A 24240-nucleotide genomic window follows, 5' to 3' on the forward strand; every position below is an offset into this window, starting at 1 on the left:
TTTCATCAACGTGAATCATAACTTGTTGAAGTTTTTGATATCAGTAGTTGAATCCCGCAGAAAAATTCTTGATAACATCAATAGAAAGAATATACTATTTAAATTTAGGTGATTTTTTTCTGAATGCATGTATTTTGTTGAGCTGGCCCTCTAATTTAGGATTGAACATTTCAGATCATCATTTTATTCGTGAAATGCATTGAAATACTTGAAATTAGTGATTGTTGATAATTTTGTTAGCAAAATTATTATTATATTACCTTTATTGGTTTCCATGCATGCATTTTCTGGTTGTAATATGTTTGAAGAAAAAATTATAATGAATATTTCATAGCTTCATTTCATATATTTGTAACTGAATTAATAATAGATATTCCTCGTTTATTTGAATCACTGATGTTTACAATTTCCGTTTCGAAAAATTACTTGAAAATTATTCAAATAACAAAAATTTATTTCTTATCCAATATGTTACAAACGGATAAGGATACATTTTCAGCTTCCATATGAAATGTTAGTTGTAATTTTCCGATCCATATTGTCCCATTATTTCATTCAGTATATTTTTTGAAATATGTCAACTGGTATTTCAAATGTTTTTCATTTAATAACTTTTCAGACCTTCATTCAAATTAATGTTTTCGAACGGCATTTTCAGTTTCTATTTCACATTTGTCAATGTTTGTTTCTTTGTTCGACATTATCATAACGGTTTTCATTTGAAATGTTTATTGTCAGTTATGTTATTTTCCATTGAAAAATATTCTCAAGCAGACCAAAATTGCTAAAAATAGGCATGAGTAATACAATTCTGTGAAAAGCAGTTTTGATATAGAACATATTTTTGCTGCACGAAATTTCTATTTCAAATCAGAATTCCATATTTCTTACGTTCGAAAATGTCATTTCAATAACTTCAACCACAACCAAGAAAATATCTGTATATATCGTTTTTTGTAGAGAGTGCGAAGTTCAACCATCTTGGCTATCTCTTTTTGGATGATGTCCCTCTCACACGGAGACCCAGTACCTACCTAGTTAGAAAAATAAGTGCTTCCCTACAATGGATTGAATATTAGCAGGACAACAAAGCAACTCCAGTCAGTAATGTCAATTGTGTCGAAAACTGTGTCAGAGATGATGATAAAGCACTCGGAAAGTCGCCTTATCTTCTGGATATATACAGGGTGTTTCAAACTCGATCCTCACCATTGGAATTTCAGAAACTATGAGGTATACGAAGATGGTTGAATTAGGGGAAAGTTGCGCAGTTACCTGACTAACCATAATACAGGGCTATTCAAATTCGTTTCTGTACATGGGGATCTCGTGAACGATAAGAGATAGAGCGTCAGTTAAATCATGGTGAAGTTGCGTATTTCAGAGACCTATTCAATGATGTGAAGATATCGAATATAGCTCTTTTGGTTCTGGAGATATACAGGGAAAACCAAAAAATCCCAAATTATTTTTTTCCTATATCTTCTTTATTCGCAGACATATTAGAAATCTATTCACATTTTGCTATTGGCACTTGATGTGGGCTCTCAGAATATACCCATTAATCTTTTATGCAGGGTGTCATCTGACTTGGGCCACCCCCATCTTTGAATTTTTAAATACGGACCTGTATTTTTTGTCGTACTTTTCGGGTCGCAGACGTTCACTCCATACTGAGAAATTAAATTAAATTTTATTTATCGGGATTTTTCGGTAATATTCGAATATAAATGTGTGAATTATTCCCTTTTAAATTACCGCCCTGGAAATTGGTTGACTGAGTTGAATAAAAACACAATCGCAACTTTCACGTCTCCCTATGTACCGTAGAGTTTTTCGGGAGTTTTTTTTTCATTTTTAGGTACCTATTCATATTTTTTCCATTGCTCTGAGCGTTTTCTACAATGATCTTCGAATAAGAAATCTTTTTATGATTATCTGAAACATATCTACAACAAAAATATATTATATGTGTTTTGATGAGCAGAAAAAAAAATGTTAGCAATAATAACATCCGAAACGAACACTAGAATTTTTTTTTATATCTCCAATTTTTCGAAAATTAACGTGTCAGTCTAGTAGGACGGTTCGTATCAGTAATGCCCGCTATGTGATGTCAAATTGTTAAAAAAACTCTCAACGACATTCCAAACTGTAGTAACAACTTTATTATTATGTCAAAACGAATAATAACAATGTCGAAATGCCGCTTACCAAAAAAGATATGGATGAAATCAAGTCACTCATCAGTGAACAGATACGCAGTATTTTCAACAAAGAATTTTTGCAAGGTATAGCTAGCAAGCTATTCACTAAATTCGAAGAAAAACCAGAAAAATGACTGAACTGCAGGTAAAGGAAATCCTCGAGCTAAAAAATGAGGTATGTACCTTGAAAACTGAATATTTGGAAATGGAAACACTGCTCGACAAACAAGAACAGTTCTCCAGAAATCTCAACACAAGAATTTTCGGAGTTGAAGAAGAAAAAATCAGAATTTATTCAAAAAGTTTATTCGTATTTTAAATGAGAGATTAAACTAACTGATATCGTGAAGATTTACAGAGTTGCCGCAAAAAATATCAACATCAGTAACCCACGACCTTCAGCTGTATTGGTAAGCTTTTTAAACGATAAGGCACGGACAGCTGTTGTGGGGAACAGAACATATCTCAAGAATACAGGGATAATCATAAAGGAGGACTTAACTAATTGTAACTACCACATATATGCTGATGACACACAGATATATATGGAACGCCGTTTTACTTTTTATTGTCACAAATATTCATTCCTCAATTTATTCAACTAACAATGTATTTGTTTGAATTTAATTGATTCATGCATTTGTTCGACACATTAAAAACGATTGTTCCCAAAATTTGTTCTATTTTAAATGACACTTGATTTAAAATGTTACATGAATTAATTTGTTTGATGAAAAGTTGCGAACAGTTATAATATAGATTCATTGTTTGAAATTTTTGGAAGTAAATGTTTGTCATATATACTTTTTTTGTAACTATCGAATAATTTACTACAATTTCTGTGAAACATGAATAAAATGGTTTGTTGATAATTATAGTTACATGAATTAAAACGATTGTTGATAATTTTAATTCGGCGCTAGCGTCGAACGGATTCTTGCAGAAGCTGAATTTTCAAATCTGTCATCATGATAGTTTAGTGATAGTAACACAATATTCCGTCCGACCGCAGCGCCGAATAAAAATTATCAACAATCAATTTAATTCATGTATCACCTAAAAGCAACAATCAAAACAATTCATTTTTACAAAATACCAATAGAAAGTAAAACGGCGTGCCACGCCGTTTTACTTTTTATTATTATTTCTTTGAAATGAGCTGGATTATTTTGTTTGTTGAATTTCAGTGATACATGAATTAAATTGTTTGTTGATAATTTTTATTCGGCGCTGCGGTCGAACGGATTATTACCGTACTATGACCAATGACATACACATTATATGCAGTTATGTAGTTCCGCAAAAATACGCCCGACGTCAGCGCCGAATAAAAATTATCAACAAACAATTTAATTCATGTATCACTGAAATGCAACAAACAAATTAATTCAATTCTTTCCAAAGGAATAATAATAAAAAGTAAAACGGCGTGGCACGCCGTTTTGCTTTTTATTAATATTCATTTGAAATGAGCTGAATTATTTTGTTTGTCGAATTTCAGTGATACATGAATTAAATTGATTGTTGATAATTTTTATTTGGCGCCACGGTTGAACGGCGTGTTGTCGTACTATAAATGAACTAGCATGTTGCCATATGTAACAATTGAAGTTCTTGATAAATCCGCTCGATACCAGCGCCGAATTAAAATTATCAACAATCGTTTTAAATGTATCTTTCAAATAAAAGAAACTTTTTAAATCATCAAAAAATTTAATTTTTTGTCAGAAATTAGCTTTTTAAAAAGACTGATGAAATAAAATGATACTTGCTTGAGAATGTTTTGCACAAAAGTTGTAACCAAATTTTAAATTGAATGCATTAAAGTGAATGTTGCAAATATTGAACACTTTCAATAAAATTGAAATATAACAATCTTTATTATTAATTGAAAAATATTTAGTATGGAAAGTTAATTTGCTATATTTTCAGACAAACGAAAGTCTATTTTTATTACCAACAATGTTTCATGGATAAACTTTGACAGTCATTCAAATATATTCATTGAAATTTTATTCCCAAACTTACTTTTAGACAGTGAATTTAAAGTTTCATTGTAATTCAACAGTCATATAAATAACTAACATTTTATTGAAAGGTCAAAATTATATGCGGAATTGAAACGTTTGTTGAATTTACTCGAATAATACATTCCATTGATTGTTGAATTAAAATGTTGGTTTATTGCTGAGTTGAACTATATGTATATAGATTATTTTTCAGCATAATATATAATAAATTGGCGTTCCATTTTCCAATACTCTGAAACAATATTTTTCTTCGGAATCAATAAAAGCTTCAAGTTATTTCATTACTCTTTTTTATTCAAATAACAATTTGATTCATGTAACATTTCAAATCAAGTGTCATTTAAAATAGAACAAATTTTGCGAACAATTGTTTTTAATGTGTCGAACAAATGCATGAGTCAATTAAATTCAAACATATAAATTGTTAGTTGAATAAATTGAGGAATGAATATTTGTGACAATAAAAAGTAAAACGGCGTTCCATAGATATATGTCATGCAAACTAACAGAGAAATAAATATCGACCAACAATCTTTGATAGACATATGTCATAAATTTCTAATCAAAATAAATCCTCAAAAGTCATGTACTATTTTGTTCTGTAATGCCAATGCCAGGAATGATATATCTTACAATCTTATACTGAGGATGGGAAATGACATGATACCTCTTAGTGAGGGTGCAAAGAAATTGGGTTTGACACTAGATCAAAAATTGAGATTTAGAGAACAGGTGAATAATATGTTGAAAAGAAGTTACACAAGCTTGAAGATGAATCACCTACTCAGACACTATTTAGGCTAAAATTTAAAAAAATGCTGTGTGATTCATTAGTGCTTTCCCAATTTAACTATTGTGAAATCGTATATGGGGCATGTATAGATGGCGTGTATACTCAGCCTATTCAGAAAATCCAGAACTGCTGTTTGAGACTTATTTTTGGCATGAAAAACAGGCAGAAAATTTACCATAAAATTAAAGAAATTAAATGGCTCGATATGTCCAACAGACGTAAATTACATATCCTTTGCTACTTCTACAAACTTTTGAAATACAAGCACCCCAACTACCTCCATGATAAAGTCCATGTATATAGAAAAAACATACATAATAGAAATACTCGACAAACTTTTTTATCACCATTTTCCGACATAGAAAGGAAATTTTCAAACGTAGTTTTTCATATAATATTGCTAGTTACACGAAACTGTACAAGATAACCGACCACAGTAGGTCGTGTTTCTCTTTGAAAAAATCCATGACTGTTTGTTTGCGTGAACTACGGAAATGAAAAATAATTGAAAATATCTCCCAACTCGGAGCAAAAAATAAAATTCTCACAGCGTCAAGTGAAAATGAATTATAAATAGAGTATCTATCTTCTCTCTCTCTTTCACCTTTTTTTTTTCTTCAGAAAACTGAACTCCCACCTTTCATTCACCTAGTTTTTTTTTAATTGAAACTCAATATTGTTTGAGGATTTGTGGTAAATAATAAACGTATTTTTATTATAATCATTGAAAAGGTAAAATCTGGTTCTATTTTAAACAGAAGGAATCCAATGTAGCGCCCATAAGAAAAGACGGATAGCAAATCTGAAAACACCATTATATAGCAGGGAAAAAGTGGCAATGTGGAAGTGCAACTTTCTCAACGGAAAATTTAAAGTCAGGTGAATGCGCAACTTTTCCCCAATTTAACTTTCTTCGTATCTCTCATAGTTTCCGAGATCCCAATGGTGAGGATCGAATATGAAACACCCTGTATGCTTTAACAGCATGTGATAAACATAATGTCGAATGCATCATGTACTTAATACCAAGAAGCGACCATGATAAATCAGGACTCCGTCCTGAACAAGGCAAGGTTCTGCTGAAACAGTTAATCTCGTTGATGGACTTTCAGTCATCTGAACTACCCATAAATAAATCATATTGTCATTCTCTTATTTGTCCAAGTCTTTCTTGTTATTGAATATGGCTCCAAACTTGGGCAGATGCAGCATTTTTCAATCTATGTCCTTTCTGCGAAAGAGTATATTTTCGAACATGACAATATGGCACAACTTTCTAATCAGATTGTTACCGAAATAATATCGTATCAGACTTTTCTGGTGAACCAGACAACGGATCACTTTGAAAATTTAATGAAGGGCATATTCGGACATTCTCTAGTCAACTGAAATATTTTCGACAATGCGGTGTTGCCGCTTCCATTAGAAAGCAGTAGCAACTTTGATTTTTCAAATGGAACACTCTGTATATAATATCATTTTTTGAATCTCCAACAATTGCCCGACAACTTTTCTTGATATTTCTCTATACCTATCTGTTACCGTTTTCGAAATAAAAATTAATTTCAATTTTTTTTTTCGAAAATGCCGATATCTTTCAGTTAAGAAGTACTATGATATCGAAATTTGGTTTGGAATTAGGTGATACTTGGACACTTCCCACACGTCAGCCTAATCTCCGTTACTTCAATACAGGGTGGTAAAAAATACAGTTTTTTCGTTTGCTTGAAAAAGTTGCTGAAATTTGATTATTTTAAATGGAACACCCTATATATTATTGAAAATTCGGAAAGCTGCTGAAATTTGCTTCCTTTCTATGTATATCATACCTATACCTAACTAGTCAAGTTTCGGACTTATGAACATTTATTTGTGAAAATGTCCCTTCAGAATAGTATTTCCATTCGGTATTTGGTAAGCAGGCCATGATTACTATTTGACAGTAGCGTTGTGACATTCTCCTAATAATATCGACATTTTCGTCACTTCAGAAGTTGCAAATACCTTCAAAACGATGGAACAAAACTATTCAAACGAAGTTCTTATGAATTTGTTCATTATTTTTGGACAGTGTGACAAAATTATCAGCAGAACATGTAGAAAGTTCAATGAAATGTATCCGAATCTACCGCCAATGAACCTCAAGAAATTGAAACCATGAAAAATAGAGATAGAGGTCCTAAAAATACGAACGATAGCTCATTCGATTCGAAATCACCTCAAAAAAAATGTTTTTGAAAGATTTTGGTGCAGGTAAAAAATTTCAATTGTTATTAACAGAATAAGATTAAAAAAATGATAATTAGTTTTCCGGTAATAACTCAAAAAATATTAATATTTAAGAAATTTTGAAAAAATCTCGTTAAGGAAGAGGAAATTTCCGATAAAATTGATGATAAAATTTTTTTTTCAATTGATATTCAGCTATGTCTGTTTTCATATTAAACAATGTCAGTAACGTACATAGGAAATTAATTTTTTTACGTAATTTGTTTATTAAATTGTTTTGAACAAATAGAGAAATTTAATATTTCCGAAAAATTGTTTTTTGCTACTTTATTGTCTAGAGATAATTATGTTATAAAAAAATTTTTTTCCTAATTTTTATTTTTAATTGTTCAAAATCGATAATTTATATTTTGATTGTTCAAATGATTAGTTGAGAAGTAAATTTGCTTTTAAAAATCATAATTAACACTATAAAATAGTTTGGCAAAAAAAATTCGTTATTCAATTGTTCATTAATTCAACAATTTGTTATGAACAAATATTGACCAACGTTATATTTCTTTTCTGAAGCAGAAAAAAATCATAAAACAGCTATATATAAAAAAAATGACATAAAAACATTATATTACAATGAATAAAAAAAGTTTATGGTACTTTTTTATATATAGCTACTGTTTTAATAATTTTTTCTGCTTCAGAAAAGAAATATAACGTTGATCAATATTTGTTCATATCAAATTGTTAAACTAATAAACAATTAAATAATAAATATTTTTTTTGCCAAACTATTCAAAAGTGTAAATTATAACTTCCAAAAGCAAAATATTTTGCTCAACTAATTATTTAAACAATCGAAATATAAAAAAATCGATTTTAAACAATCGAAAATTGAAATTGAGAAAAAACTTTTTTTAACCAATCATAATTATCTCTAGACAACAAAAAAGCAAAAAAAAATTTTTCAAAAATATTGAATTTCTCTATTTGTTCAAAACAATTTCATAAACAAAGTACGTAAAAAAATCATTTTCTATGTTGATAACTGCCATTGTTCAATGTAGAAACAGACATAGCTGTATATCAATTGAAAAAAAATGTTATCAACAATTTTCGAAAATTTCATTTTGCAATAGTTATATTATAAAAAACCATAATCATCAAATTAATAAGATTTTATGAACTTTCATCACAGGATCGTATGAAGTATAAATATATATATCAAAAGGGCTCCACGAAGTTCAAAATTTATAGGCCAATTATTCATACCTTTTATCCCATTATTTATGCCAACGGAGATTGTGAAAAAATTGTCAGTTGACAATTGAATAACTTTTTGAAAAATGGTGATAAAACTTTTTTTCTACGGAAATCCATTCATTCAAGTGTTGAGAAGATACTAGATTTTTTTCAAATTTTTAAAATGACATTTTATGTTATGAAAAAAATATTTCTTTTGATGTTCTTTTGATGAACAGCCGCGTGGAAACCCTATTCTCAACGTCAAATTAAAATTATAAATATTGGAGATAGAATTTCGGGAGTCCTGACTTTTTTATCGGCAATTTTCTACTCTTCAACGAGCTTTTCTCAAAATTGCTTGAATAATAATATTTTTTGAGTTATTAACGAAAAACTAAATACAATTTTTTCAATCTCATTTTGTTAATACCAATTGCAGTTTTTTACCAGCTTCAAAATCCTCCGAACACATTTTTCTAGAGGTGATTCGGAATCGAATGAGCTATCGCTCATATTTTTAGGACCTTTATCTCTATTTTTCATGTTTTTGAACTTGTTGATTAGACTACAAGTGTAGTATAGTGAGGTGCTTATATCATAATAAATTCTATAGGCTGGCATCCGGACTGAGGGTGTTAAAAGTTGATTTGAATCAAGTAAAATTGTAACTACACTTGAAACTTTTGACGAATAAGAACTAACCTTCAATTAGGTATCATTTTATTTCATTTATGGTCTATAGACACCATAAACTCATCAATATTTTTATTTCACACACAATACAGGGTGTCCCTGGACTTCCTCTTTTCCTCTCGGGAATGTATAGATGGGGTCAAAATATTACCAGAACTTCATATAACTTTTTTTCCTAAAAGTTTTCGTAACCAAGTTACGGGCCCTTGAAGTTACAAAATGAAAAATGATTTTCTTTGATAACTTTTCAAGTGAATATTCAAAATCATCCAAATTTTGGTAATTGACTAAACAAATGAATTCCGAATTCCGTCGATGAGCTTTCATGCAGGAGTCAGTTGTTTTGCTACAAAGTCAGGAACGGACTACCCCCGATGGTCCACACCCCAAAACTTTGAAATGACAGATATTTTTCAATATTTTTCAACAAAATAAGGTTACTTGGACAATTTTATGAATAAAAGTACTCGTGTGGAAAGTCGATCGGAGCAACGAGTCTTGATGAAAATGTAGTTCTACTCGACGACATCAAACCCGCTCGTCCACCATTATTTGAAATGAATAATTATCAAAGCAGAAATAATAATGATAATGTTAATTCAACAACATTTATCCTGAGATGTCTACCATTATTCGAAAATATTAGTTTTTGAGGAAAATGGAAATGATAGGTAAAATGTTCATAACGAATTTTTATAATGCAAACACGTTTAACTAACGAAACTCAAGAGCCTCAAGAGCAAACAGAAATGAAAAATCCGCTACAGAAACTGCTCGATATGACCACCTTCTCTCTCTATACATTTTCTTAGTCTGCGAAGACACCCTCTCTGTACTTGAAATAGCATTCCAGGGTCGTTTCGTATGGCTTCACAATGTAATGTTATTCTATTCAACAATGCATCTCTTGTGTGAATAGGTGTAGCGTAAACAAGGCTTTTTAGATGCCCCCACAGAAAGAAATCCAATGGATTTAAATCCGGAGACCGCGATGGCCATGAATATGGCCCACCTCTACTAATCCATCTATTGTGGAAAATATGGTTCAGATGGTCACGCACAATCAAACTAAAATGAGGAGGAGCGCCATCATGCATAAACCACATATCTCTTCGGGTTTGCAATGAAACATGTTCCAAAAGTCCATTCAAATCGTTCTGAATGAACTCCAAATAACGTTCTCCATTCAATCGGTCCTGTAGAACGAATGGTCCTATAAGATGGTTTCCTATGATACCAGCCCAAACATTCACGTTGAATTTCCGTTGGTGTTTGGTTTGCAATATCCCATGGGGATTTTCTTCGGCCCATATATGGAGATTATGAGAGTTGATAACTCCATCTCTACTGAAACCTGCTTCATCAGTGAATAAAACTCGATTAATAAAAGTCATATCCTCTCTTTGCCTATCCATGAACCAATTGGCATATTCCAGTCGTCCTGGAAAATCTTGAGGTTTCATGGCATGTACCTTCTGGATGTGAAATGGGTGGAGCAGTTGTTCCCTAATTATTCTATGAATAGTGGACTTGGATATATGGAACTGTTCTGATAGATTCCTGATGCTCATTGAAGGATCATCAGCGACGGCTTCCAAAATATTTTCCTCCAATACAACGGTACGTACAGTCCTAGGAGCGCCCTCATCACCTCGTTTTGGCAAAACTGTACCTACAATAATATCGAAATGAAACAACGTGCTCAAATTAATTATCAATTATTACACACCTGTCTCCCTCAAGCTGCGATCGACACGCTCGAATGTTTCTCTTGACGGTACCGTTCGATTGGGAAAATGCTCGGAATACAGACGACGAGCTTCTGCAGCATTACAAAATGCTCGTCCATAAAATACATGCATATCTGCATATTCATTGAATGTAAACTGTTCGGCCATATCAAAAAAATTCAAAATATCCTATAGAATATTGACAATACAATGATAGTCATATGACAACGCACCACTCAACAAAACAAAATCGCATTCCAGTTTCTCATTTTTTATCAAAACTTTCTAAAAGGTTTTTTGTCAACATTTGTGAAAGAAATGGAACATAATTATTCCCTGGATATTTTTCACCTGATCATGTGCAGCCGTTTTTGTAGTTCATTCGTTTGCTTTTTATTAGTATAGTAAATATTTTTCCGATTTGCGTTTTTTCAGCTGAATTTAGATTCGTGTTAAAGAATTTCTCCCATAAAATTATAATTATTAGTGAAACTCCTCAACAGTTCAGCTGTGAAGAAGAATTTGAAACATTCGAATGTTGAGTTTCATGAGATTCAGATAACTGATCAACACGAAACGTGATTATTCCACACGTATTATGTACATACAAAATATGGAATGAATTCGATATTTCATAGTAGAGTAGCTTGTTAGTTTAAAAACACCACGATTCTACAGAACTTGATATTTCTTTTGAAAAAATATCTGCTATCACAATTGTGACTTAAACTTCCATATAGGTACTGTACTTTTTGTTTACGACTTCATTTTAGCATACTTTGTATTATTCCTGTTATAAATGTTGTTGAATTAACGTTATCATTATTATTTCTGCTTTGATAATTATTCATTTCAAATAATGGTGGACGAGCGGGTTTGATGTCGTCGAGTAGAACTACATTTTTATCAAGACTCGTTGCTCCGATCGACTTTCCACATGAGTACTTTTATTCATAAAATTGTCCAAGTAACCTTATTTTGTTGAAAAATATTGAAAAATATCTGTCATTTCAAAGTTTTGGGGTGTGGACCATCGGGGGTAGTCCGTTCCTGACTTTGTAGCAAAACAACTGACTCCTGCATGAAAGCTCATCGACGGAATTCATTTGTTTAGTCAATTACCAAAATTTGGATGATTTTGAATATTCACTTGAAAAGTTATCAAAGAAAAACATTTTTCATTTTGTAACTTCGAGGGCCCGTAACTTGGTTACGAAGACTTTAAGAAAAAAAGTTATATGAAGTACTGGTGATATTTTGACCCCATCTATACATTCCCGAGAGGAAAACAGGAAGTCCAGGGGCACCCTGTATATTGTGAAAAGGAATAATATTTTTTTAGTTATTTGCAAAAAACCGTCTGGAAGAGGGTTGTTTGAAAAATTTGATTGAAAAATTTGACGTTTCCTAACAGATAAGTCTAAAACTATTGACTTTCATAAAAACTTTGCTGAACAAATTATTCTAGAAATAATTCAATTTGTTGATCCTCTCTTCACACCCTAGAAGAAGTGGAACCCCTGATTAAGGATCAACTTTGAAGAAGAGGATGAGTTAAACCCATATCCAAATAAGCGTGCCACTTCGTCACCACCTGAATTGTACGCATATCAAGTCAATCGAGGCAACCAATGAAGATGAAGCCAACTTCAGATAAGAAAACAGAAGAACATCGCCAAAATATCTGGAAAAGACCTTTGGCACAGTCATCTACGGCCGTTAAAGTTACACACTTCAAAAATTATTTTCATCATACCTAATAGTACATAACATATCACCGTCATGAATAATGTTAATCTTTCGAGGAAAACCATGCAGCTTGATAATATTCCTCGAACATATGAACTTTTCGTAAGGTCTGAAATTTCCGTCGCCCTTGCTGCTTTGATTACTTTTTCGAATGATTTCTCCCAAGAATACATTTTTATGACTTGAATACCACCGACCACTTCACTCATTACTTTAGCTCTGCGATCTGTTTTTTCAGCTATGAAGTGCCTCAGTTGTCCAGCTACTTTCCCAAGATACCCTAAAAAAAGATAAATTAGTATTTTGTATATGCTCAACATCATTTGATCATAAAAAAACAATAACCCCTTCATAAAAAATGTATTTGATGAAAATAGATACAGGGTATTTCATGGAAGAGAACGAAAACGCAACGTTTTTTGTGCAGACCACACGGCACTCACCCAGTAAAGTTATCGGTCAACCACCCAATCCCGCAAATTATAGTTTCGGGCCACGGGAACCACTTTTTAAAAAGACTTTATTTAGATTTACAGACTTTATTGTACAGAAGTTACTCTGACAATCGTACTAACAGAACTGACTCTTCTTTCAAGATGGCTAGCTTTTATAAGTTTATTATAACTTAGTCAGCATTTGATGAATAAGCATAAAGGAGGGTTTTATATACATAACTCCTCCATCCCTAAGATGAAAATAATACATTAACATTATTTTCATCAACATTTTCTAAATGAATATTTTCTTGTTTATTTTTCCTTTTAAAACATTTAAATTTGTTCTTATATTTGGAATATAAAATAAAATATGTAAGAAGTATTATAAATATGAATATACAAATATACATTAAAGTATAAGAAGTGCTGTCTTCTTCTAAGGCTTCTAGTCGATGTAATTGGGTTTTTTCAGCAAGGTCCTGAAGTCGGGTTAGTTCGTCGAGGTTTACTCTTTCAGGAACTTTCATAGGGTTATTCTCAGGATGTAGCTGGATAGTATCTATTTCGGGTAACTGTAGAGGGTTTCCTTGAACGGAAGTGGCGTCGTTGGAATAAACTTCGCCTCTAACAGTGAGGTTACATTTATGTGGGATATGGATCAACTGTGGTTGTCTGATATTTTCGTATCCATGCTCCTTACAATTTTTCTCAATCATGATCTTATCAATGGGGATAATAATCATGTAGGCATCGTTGACAGGTTCTATTATGTCCTGGTCTAATTGAATTTGAATCGTCTGGCATTGATGATCGGTTTTACCAATTAGTAATTTCGGTAAACAATCTTCTTTTGAAATTTGGTTGTCAACATGGTATATGCAGGTATTTTCAATTCTCGTACAGGGTTCATCTTCATAATGATGGTAAGTCGAGTTAAGAATTATATAGGGTTTTAAAGGAACGATAGCTTGGTTGAGTATTGGAATTGGGAACAAATGGAAGTAATCATAAACATTTTCAAGAAGTATCGGAAAATGAATTGCAAATATAATAATTCCATTTTTATAATTAATTTCAATTTTTAGTAATTTATTATACGACTGAATGTTTTTAAAGTTTGGTAAACTGCCTTTGTAAAGGTTTGACATTATTTTTAATAATTCTTCGATATCAGATAATGGTAATATCGTGCTATGAATAATGTTTAATTCTGCAAATAAAATTGAATCTTCAATGTTATTAAGTATTGATAATATAATTTGACAATCTATTATCATTGTATCAAGAGAATTTTGAAGTCTTAAGAATAGCGTGAACTTATTCAGATTTAAGACAATACTTTTTATTTGTTCGTCAATTAATTGTTGGTTTTTTAACAATCTGCTGTAAGCTATTCGTAGTTTCATTCATAAATTTTCTTGTGATAGTTAGGTAATTTTCTAAATCATGGTGAAGCATGTTCTGATTCTTTTCCAAAGTGAAAATTGCTTTATTATATTTTTCTGCATCTTCATCATCTAAAGTACCAAAGAGCCATTTACTTGTTCTGCCTACTATATTAATAAGTGCCCTTTTCGATCGATTATTTTCTTGAGGTTCAATATTGATTAATTTCACTTTGATTGTGTCTAGCAAATAATTCAGATGATTATACATGTGGTGTAGTTGTGGGTATAAAGGGTCTTTGATCAAGATAAATTCTGCGATTGTTTTTGTATTATTATTTAAGATGTTTAGGGGAGAATCAAATTGTTTTAAGTCAATGTATTTTATAAACGTATGTTTTTGTGTAGTGGATCTTGCTTTTCCAAGGGAAAAGGGAAGGATAGGGTTATTTATCCTCGTCATTATTATGTCTTGTCCTGTCGTCGCAAGGATTCCGAGAAGTAGAAGGTATAACGTTGTCATCTGAAACAATTTGTTTCTTAATGATTTTTCTTTGTGGCTTTAACTTACTTTTATGGTATTTTGATTTAGAAGTTTCAATTTTGAAGTTACTATCTTTTTTTGGTTGAATTTCCTTATATAAGGGTGATAATTTATTTCGAGGAGTTTCTTTAAGAAAAGTATTTTTATCAATTTCAATTTCTGGGGGATCATTTCTGTTGGAATTTACTTTAGATAGGTTCTTGGCTTTTTCATTGTTTTGTTCTACTATTTCTTTTAATATTTTCATATTTCTTGAATGTTTTTCTATATAGTTTGAGGTTATCTTTTCTAACGTTACATCATAAGGGCTCTGGTGTTCTACATTACCTTTAATAATTTGGAAGGGTGTGAATTTAGTTGCGGAATGGACAGTATTGTTATATCCTAGAATCGCATACAACATTTGTTTTGTTATTGGTCGATTAGGAAATTCTAATTTTAAAGTTCGTATTTCCTCAATTAGAGTAGAATGAAAACGTTCTACCGGACTATTACTGTTCGGGTTTTTTGGGGTGATGTAATGCAACATAATTTTATGAAGTTTGCAAAAATCTTCAATCAAGTTATTTTTAAATTCTGTGCCAGAATCGCAAGTTATTTTATTTGGAATACCGTAATGGGATATGAATTTTAATAAACCATCTAAGATGTCTGTCGCATTTAGTTGTATGGGGTATGCTTGTGCAAAGCGCGAAAAGCTGTCAATAATTGTTAGGAATTTTAGTCTATCAAGTGATAGAACATCAACATAAATATGTTCGAACGGGTATTCTCCAATTGGTGTTGGGTTAAATTTTATGACATTAGGGTGCCTTTCGTATTTTGATTTTTGACATGTTACGCATGTATTTACGTAGTTTGTTATGTCTTGAATCATATTAGGCCAATAGTATACTTTTGATAGAGACAATTTTGTTTCATTTATGCCTCTATGTGTAGTTTTTGTTTCATGATGGTATTTAATTTTTTCTCGTTGTTCATTTTTCTTCAAAATGTCTTTCAATAGTATATTACTTTGAACAAGTTTAAAGGCTGAGTTTCTAAAATGTTTTTGGATTATCGGAATTATTACATTCTTTAATTCCTCTTGAAATATTATACCATAAACAGTATTAGGTTTCAAATATTCTAAAAAGATTTTTACTATATCGTTTTCAATGTTTCTAGTAGATATTACGATTTTTAAACGTGTCTTATCAAAGGGTTTAGTTATACTTACTTTTGGTGAAATTATGTCGTTACTTTGAACTAAGAATATTTGATTTTTAAATTTATTTAATGGTTGCTCTGATATTGGGATTTCTAAAATTGGGTCTTCTTGCGAAGAATGTTGTGTTTCATTTGAGTGTTTTATTTTCGGTTCTTCTTGTTGGGCTGGTACGACTATTATGTCTGAAAGTATTTTAATCTTCTTTTCCTCTGGGAGTTTTTGTTTTTCTTTAGCTGGTTGAAAATGTCCTGTGTGGTAATTTTCGGGTTGGGGTTCTTCTCTTGATTGATGTTTTTCGACTTCTTCATTGGCGAGTTCATCTATTTCTTGCACTATTTTGGCAATTTCATCAATCTCAGGGTTATCGTTTTCATCTACGCAATATTCTGCGAAATCTTCTAAACGGTCTTCTTCCGTATCGAAATTTCCTAGTAAAGAATAATTTTCTAATGGATGTAGTTCAATTCTGGATAGGGCATCAGCAACAGAATTCTTTTTTCCTTTTCTATGTATGATGTTATATTCATACTCTTCTAATCTTAGGCGCCATCTTACTAATTTTGAAGAGGGGTCTTTTAAATTGAATAACCATTGGAGTGGTTTATGATCGGTAACAATCGTAAATTTTCTACCAAAAAGGTAAGGTCTAAAGTATTTGGTAAAATTGACAATTGCCAATAATTCCTTTTCTATAGTTGAATAATTTTGTTCTGCGGGATTTAAAGTTCTTGAGGCATACGCGATGGGTTTATCTTTACCTAGAGGGCCTTGTGATAACACAGCTCCAATTGCTACGTTAGAAGCATCGGTTGTCAAGATAAAAGGTTTACTAAAATCGGGATGTTGAAGAAGAGGTTCATTAGTTAAAACTTGTTTACATTTTTCGAAGGTTTCTAGGAATTCGGCAGAATGAAGGATTTTCTCTCCTTTTTTTAGACATTGAGTTAGCGGTTTTGTTAATTGCGCGAAATCTTTAATAAATTTTCTATAATATCCTAGCAAACCGAGGAATGATTTAATATCTCTAGCAGTAGTTGGTATGGGAAAATTTTGGATTGCTTTTATTTTATTCGGATTGGGTTTTATACCGTGGGGTGTTACAATATGTCCTAAAAATTCTACATTTTGTTTTAAGAATTCCGATTTGTCTAATTGTACTTTCAATTTAGCTTCTCTTAATACTTTAAAGACTTGTTTTAGATTGGAGATGTGTTCCTGAAGGGAGGTCGAAAAAATTATTATATCGTCCATATAGACGAGACATATTTTATTTCTTAGGTCTTTCAAAACGTAATCCATAACTCGTTGAAACGTCGCTGGAGCGTTCTTTAATCCAAACGGCATTCTGACATATTCGTAATGGCCGTGTTCTACGTTGAAGGCTGTTTTGTCAATAGAATTTTCTTCCATCTCTATTTGGTGAAATCCTGAAGTTAAATCTAGGGTAGTGAAGTAGTTACATTTCCCTAGTTTATCCAGTATGTCCTCGATATTAGGAATGGGGTATCGGTCATCAATCGTTTTTTCGTTCAACTTCCTATAATCAACGACAATTCTCCATTTTTTCTTTCCTGAGGCGTCCGCTTTCTTTGGTACAATCCAAATAGGGCTACTCCAAGATGATGATGATGGTCGTATTATTCCGTCATTCAACATTTTTTCTATTTGTTTATTTACTTCTTCTTTATGGCAATGAGGAAACCGATAGGATTTAGTGTGTATTGGTATTTCGTCTGTCGTTTTAATTTCATGTTTTATTTTGTTTGTGAAAGAAAGTTTAGTATTCTCATCATGAAATATGTCTAAAAATTCTTTGCAAACTGTTAAAATTGCGTTTTTTTCTTCCGTGTTCATATGGTCGGTCCTAATTTTACTTGTTATATCAGTTATGGAATTATTATTATAATTTTCAGGTAAGGCTTGTTCAATATTATAAAATTCAAATTGTTCTTTATTTATTTGGTTGGATGGGAACGGTTCATCCATTGTTATAGAGATAGTTTTATTAGTTTTATTAAAAATTTCAAAAGTTGCGCGATAATTTTTGGCATAAGTTATTGTTTCAGGTACGTATAGTTTATCAATAAATCCCTCTGGAATTATTATTTCTCCTTCACTGATATCGACAGGGTATTTCTTTATTAAAGTTTCATATGGTGGTATTTCGATAGTAAAAGAAGTTTCGTGAGGCTGTCTATAGTAGAAAGGGATTTGTACATTTTCATTTCTTAAGATTTGATTGCTAAAATCGATATTTAAGTCAAGATTTTTAAGTTCTTTTAAACCTAAAATTCCATCAAAAAATTCATGAAATTGGAATAAAATATATTCCGTTTCATAGTTGCTTTGAAATTCTTCAAAAGCTGGGATAATAGCCTTATATTGAATTTCTTTTTCACCTAATGAAGTTTTTAACTGAGAGGGTTCTCTGAATATTCTGTCTGGATAATATTTTTCTACAATAGATGGTCTTAACATGGAAGTATGACATCCGGTATCAATTAGTAGTTTAATAGGGGGATTTTGGATTTGTATATAAGGTAATCCATTTATAGAGCCTGAATAAAGTTCTATTATACCGTCTTGTTTATCGGAGGCGGTTTGTAAAAATTTTCGTCTTCGTATTCAGTGTTTGAGTCAGTTATTTCAGTCGTTTCTTGGGGAGTAAAGTAATATTCATTTAATTCATCAGTTAATTGATATTGATCTGGAGGGTGTTGGTCTTCAATTGGGTATTGGTCTTCGACAGGGTATTGGTTAATGGGGTAACCTAGTGTCATGTCGTATTCATTGTCATCATTATGGTTGTAAAGTTCTTCACTTATAAAGGTTTGTCTTGGGGGTTGCCTAAAAGATCGGTTATTTGCTGGGTGGTAAGGCATATTTGATCTACTAACCGTAGGATTTCTAGAAGTAGTCGACATTGGTTGAATGATTCTAGTATCAGGTTTATTTGTTGGTTTAAACACATTTTGGGGTGGTCCAAACACTTGTTTATTCGTTAAAAATTTATGTTGAACTTGTTTAGGTTGGATATTTATGGGTTGGCTTGGAAATTGTGGTTTTTGGTTAAATTGTTGATAATTATTAAAAGGTCTATTTGGCATTTGACTAGTAGAAGGTGTAGGATTTCTAAAGTTAGTTTGTTGAAAATTTTGTAAGTGTGAATAATTCTGTACAGGGAAATTACTATAATTTGGTTTTATTTGTTTTGGTGGGTATTGTTTTTGAACGTTAGTGCTTGAGCGGTTCTGAAAAACCATATTTTGTGTTTGTCTAAAATTTTCATCTTCCAAAACTAAATTCATTGCTTCTTCAAGGCTATCTGGTTTTTGAACAATTACTTTATCTTGTAATCTAATAGTTAAATTTCTCATAAATACTTTCAAAGACTGTGATTGATATTGACGAATATATATCGCTTTAGTCTGTGGGTCTACAGCGGCAATAGAATTAATTTTAAAGATTAATTTACTTCTCAGTACTTGTATTCTTTTCGCAAAATCGAGGGGGTGTTCGTTTCTATTAGGGACAAGTGTAAAAAGTTGTTGTTCAAGGTTATCTAAATTTTGTCTATCACCAAATGTATTTCTTAATTCATTTCTTATTAAAATCCATGTGTTTAATTCCGTTCTTGCACCAATCAATAATTGTGCTCTATCTCTGAGTTTACCAATAATAATACTCAAGATACACTGATTTAGTGTATCGTCAGCGCTATAATATTTATTATGAAATTTGTCAATTGCATTTATAAAAATTTCGAGGGTGTCTGGAGATCCATCATACAAAGGTATGGTGTCAGAATAAATTTTAAATAAAGTATAATTAATTTCGGTGGACATATTTGAAACGGATAGAGAGACAAGCGACTGTACTAAATCTTCAATTTCAGGTTCGGTCATGTATTATTGTCGCGATCTTATCGGAAAAGATTACTCAGCGAATCTATTCAAGATAAGAGTTTGCTTTCTTCATTTATTCAGAAAAGAATCACGGTAATAATATTGCGAAGTTTATCACAAGAATATTTCTGAAGCGTCGTTGTGTGTGTGTGAAATTGATACTCTCTTTATATCAGCGTATGATATAAATAGATTATTTTCTGTCTATTAAGCATATGATATAAGTAGCAGCAAGTTATTCTTTAGCTTCTTTGTTTTACTATTTAGTGAACACTATGCATTTATTGTTTGCTATGAGTGAGGAAAGAGAAAAATGATTTGAATGTATGAAATTTTGATTCGGCGTTTTTCACTTAATTGCTTCAATTTAAATCGGTATTTAAATTGTCTTTCTTAATCTACGTGACTTCTATAGTCCTGTCACCAATTTCAATTGCTATAAGAGAAAATGATGTCTGTTTTCGTTTTTTGATTATAATAATCACTTTTCCGAAACTTCCACAAATATTTACGATAAAGATTTAAGGAAATTTTGGAATCAGGTAGGAAAACTCGACTTACCTCGATGGTGTGTCAGTATTCTTTCCTGGAGGACTGTAGTAGCTGAGTCTGACGATCCGGTCCTTTTTGTGGGTGGTTGGTGGACGAAGCTGGTTTTTTGTAGTGGACAAACAGTTGGTACTGAAGAAAATTCAGGATCGATTTTCTTCCACTATCCTACCGACTGCGCCAATTATAGTTTCGGGCCACGGGAACCACTTTTTAAAAAGACTTTATTTAGATTTACAGACTTTATTGTACAGAAGTTACTCTGACAATCGTACTAACAGAACTGACTCTTCTTTCAAGATGGCTAGCTTTTATAAGTTTATTATAACTTAGTCAGCATTTGATGAATAAGCATAAAGGAGGGTTTTATATACATAACTCGCATCTGCGGGCAACAGGCGTTGGCCGATTTCAAGCTAGATGTGTGGGAGAGGTGTCTCGCAAGAGCCCTCGGCGGTTACTCATCCAACGCTGGAAAGGTAGCTTTCCTAACATGAGTGCCCCTTGGTGTAACGTAAGGGTATGCGGTGCAGACCACACGGCGTACACCCAAAAGTTGTTGATGAACCGCCCTATCCCGCACCTATACGGGTAATGGGCGCGACATCTTCGACATATGATGTGTGGTAGAGGATGCTCGTGAGAGTCCTCGACGGTTACTCATCAAACGTTGGAAAGAGAACTTTCCTAACATGAGTTCTAGGGGGGAGGTGAGTGCCTGCTCGTGGCTGGAGGCTAGTGAGCCTCATCTCCAATTGGCGTTGGCCTCTTAGGGGCAGCGGCTCCGCTAGCGGGTAAAGGGATACGGGTTGCGGTAATCCATTCATGGGTGCATTGCAGCCCCATTCTGAGGCACTGGACGGCTTATGATGTTCCGTGATCCTCGCCTGCTTCTGTACGGATCCAAGCGTTCGAGGTGTCGGGGCTCGCGGTCCTTCCGGGCTCTAGTATCCGAGTCTAGCCTTGGAGGGCACCAAGGCAGACGTTTGAGGTGTCGGAACCCGATTGGACGGAGCTACTAGTATCCGAGCTTAGGACCCCGGCCGGCCACTTCCGGGACTATATTCCCAATTGATTTGGCATGGCTGGCGGGGGCAGGTGTGCAACGCGAGCACTCTCTGGCGAAAGAAGAGCTTAGTTAACTTGTACGAACGTTCGGTCGAACGCTGCCGATGGTCCTGTCTCTTGGTTAGCCTCACTAAGTAGATGTAAGGAAGCAATCGGGTTCGGTGAGCGGGAGGAAACCCTGCGAAATCCTGTTGGTGTGGGGTGAGGGGCGGTACCCGCAAGGATTTCCCGAAAATCCACCCCTCCACGCCCAATCGCATCCAACGCCAGGGTGCGTCTGGGGGCCTAACCGGCCCCCCAGGCCCCCCGGTGCGGTCGTAACTATGACTCTCTTAAACGTCTGCAACGTTTTTTGTGTTCTTTAAACTGTATAAAAAAATTCAAATATCATTCAATGATCGGTATACTGACTGAATTTTATCATACAATTGATTAAGTTATATCATGAAAATATGTGACAGCAGATGAATTGAAACTGAACTTTTTTAATGAACTGTATTGACAACAATCTAAATCACTGAAAGCTTATACCGGAAGGGATTTTCGCAATCAATTACCAATAACCACTCTTCACGATGTCAGGTGAGTGATTATTGAGTATGAAAATCGTGGGCTCTGAGTAGACGCAATGATCAAAGAATGTCAGCCTTTTACATTTGTTAGGCCAAAAAACTCTATAAACTTCTCAATTTAATGGTTGAGAAGGACTACTGTAGGTTCATAAGCTTGAATCTGCCTGAGGGTGGAAAATGACTTCAATTAATTTGACACCTGTCATTTTCCATAACGGATTTAATATCACTTCAACCGTAAGATGTTACCGATGTCTCGTCAATACTATACGAGAGCCGATAGTGATAGTCAAGCATTCTCAAGGTCGCGTTATGTCTTCCGGCATTCGATATATGCCATACATAGGATACGCTTGTTTCATTATCATTATGAATCACTGACAGAACTAAAAAACGTTGAGACCCACTGATTTTTATTACGGAGTCTTCACAGTACATGTGAAGTTTAATGTGGCTTGACTTGACTTGACTTGACCAAACTGAAAACCATATCCGTCCACGGCGGGACAAGTGAAGAATCATAATTTACTTGTGAAGAATATTACACTTCAAAGTAGGCAGACCATGGAACATTTTCCTCAATTTGGTGAAGCCTGATCGGTGGTTGATTTGTGATGATTTTCGTTAGGTAGACAAACAACACGAATATATGGTTTGGGAACTTGATCTCTTGTGAAACATTTTAGGGAGTCGCCACAGGGTACTAACTACCCCCACCAACCCGAAGACTCTCCTACAACTTCTCTCAGTAATTTGTAGCCATTGAGGTCGGAATGTGCATCTCTGGAATTGAACCTGTGACCTATTTTCTGAAATATGCTTTACGGCAGTCATAATCAAATACTGAAGAGATTCTTGACTTTTCAATCTGTCTTATAAAAAAGGGTTTTTTCCTTCTTGTTGGAAGATTGCTCGCATACAATCTATTTCCAAAAAGGGCAAGAAACCTCTTCTAAATAACTATAGACCAGATGACATTCGATGACCTGACGGAGGAGGCACCCAAAAACAGCGAGGCCACCTCCCCCTTAGCAGGGGAGCAGATGGACCTCTTAAGGTAACTTTGTATCCAACAACTGTCTCATGGGCAAGGACGTTGGAAAAAAAGTAAAAATAATACAATGCAACCTCCAACACAAAAAGGCGGCAACGGCAACACTATGTCGCCACCTTGATGTATTGGAGGATGCAATAGCTTTGATCCAGGAGCCCTGGATAATAAAGACCAAAATTACTGGTCTCAGTTTAACTGGTCAAATTTTCAGCTTACCAAGCAACCAGCAACCTAGGACGGCTGTCTACGTTCCTAGGAAATACAGAGCGTTTCCGATGGCACAATTCAGCACCTCAGATCTCACTGCGGTCAAAGTTGAATGCCCAGTTGGGAAAGGCAAATATATGGCGTTGATAATCGCATCGGTGTACCTCCCTTCAGATGCAGCCACCTTACCACCGACCAGAGAAATGGAGGTACTAGTGGACCACTGCCTCAACCAGAGAGTGGAGCTCATATTGGGTTGCGACTCAAACTCTCACCACGTGAGCTGGGGCAGCAAGGATATCAACGCCCGAGGTAAGTCACTATACGAATATATAATACAGAAAGATCTAACCATCTTGAACAGAGGCACGGAGCCAACATTTATTAATGCCCGTAGCCAAACGTTAATAGATATCACGCTCACGACAGCCGAAATATCAAACAAAATCCAAGACTCGCAAGTCTCGGACCATATCTCTATGTCAGACCACCGCTGGCTGACCTATACGGTAAGCCAGGATCTCAGGACTACTGTAAAATCCCGTGACCCGAAGAGGACGGATGTAGATCTCTACAATCGACTCTTAAGAGGAGCTCTGCGGGAAACAGAGGTCCTGACTCCTGGCAACAATGAGGAAC

At 33.6% G+C, this 24240-nt stretch overlaps 1 protein-coding gene across 2 annotated transcripts in view; it reads right to left on the reverse strand.

The window, feature by feature from the left end:
- LOC111516582 (ATP-binding cassette sub-family C member 4) overlaps positions 1 to 24240 on the reverse strand; it is a 292552-nt gene that overhangs the window by 193072 nt on the left and 75240 nt on the right. For both annotated transcript variants that reach the window (XM_074178651.1, XM_074178652.1), the window contains one exon: positions 12678 to 12950. In XM_074178651.1, coding sequence (XP_074034752.1) covers positions 12678 to 12950 — 273 coding nt within the window. The remainder of the gene's footprint in view (positions 1 to 12677; positions 12951 to 24240) is intronic.

This window comes from Leptinotarsa decemlineata, unplaced genomic scaffold (assembly GCF_025532065.1).
Source record: "Leptinotarsa decemlineata unplaced genomic scaffold, Ldec_3_MD MMD2_tig00004204_RagTag_RagTag, whole genome shotgun sequence".
Classification (NCBI taxonomy): Eukaryota; Metazoa; Arthropoda; class Insecta; order Coleoptera; family Chrysomelidae; genus Leptinotarsa; species Leptinotarsa decemlineata.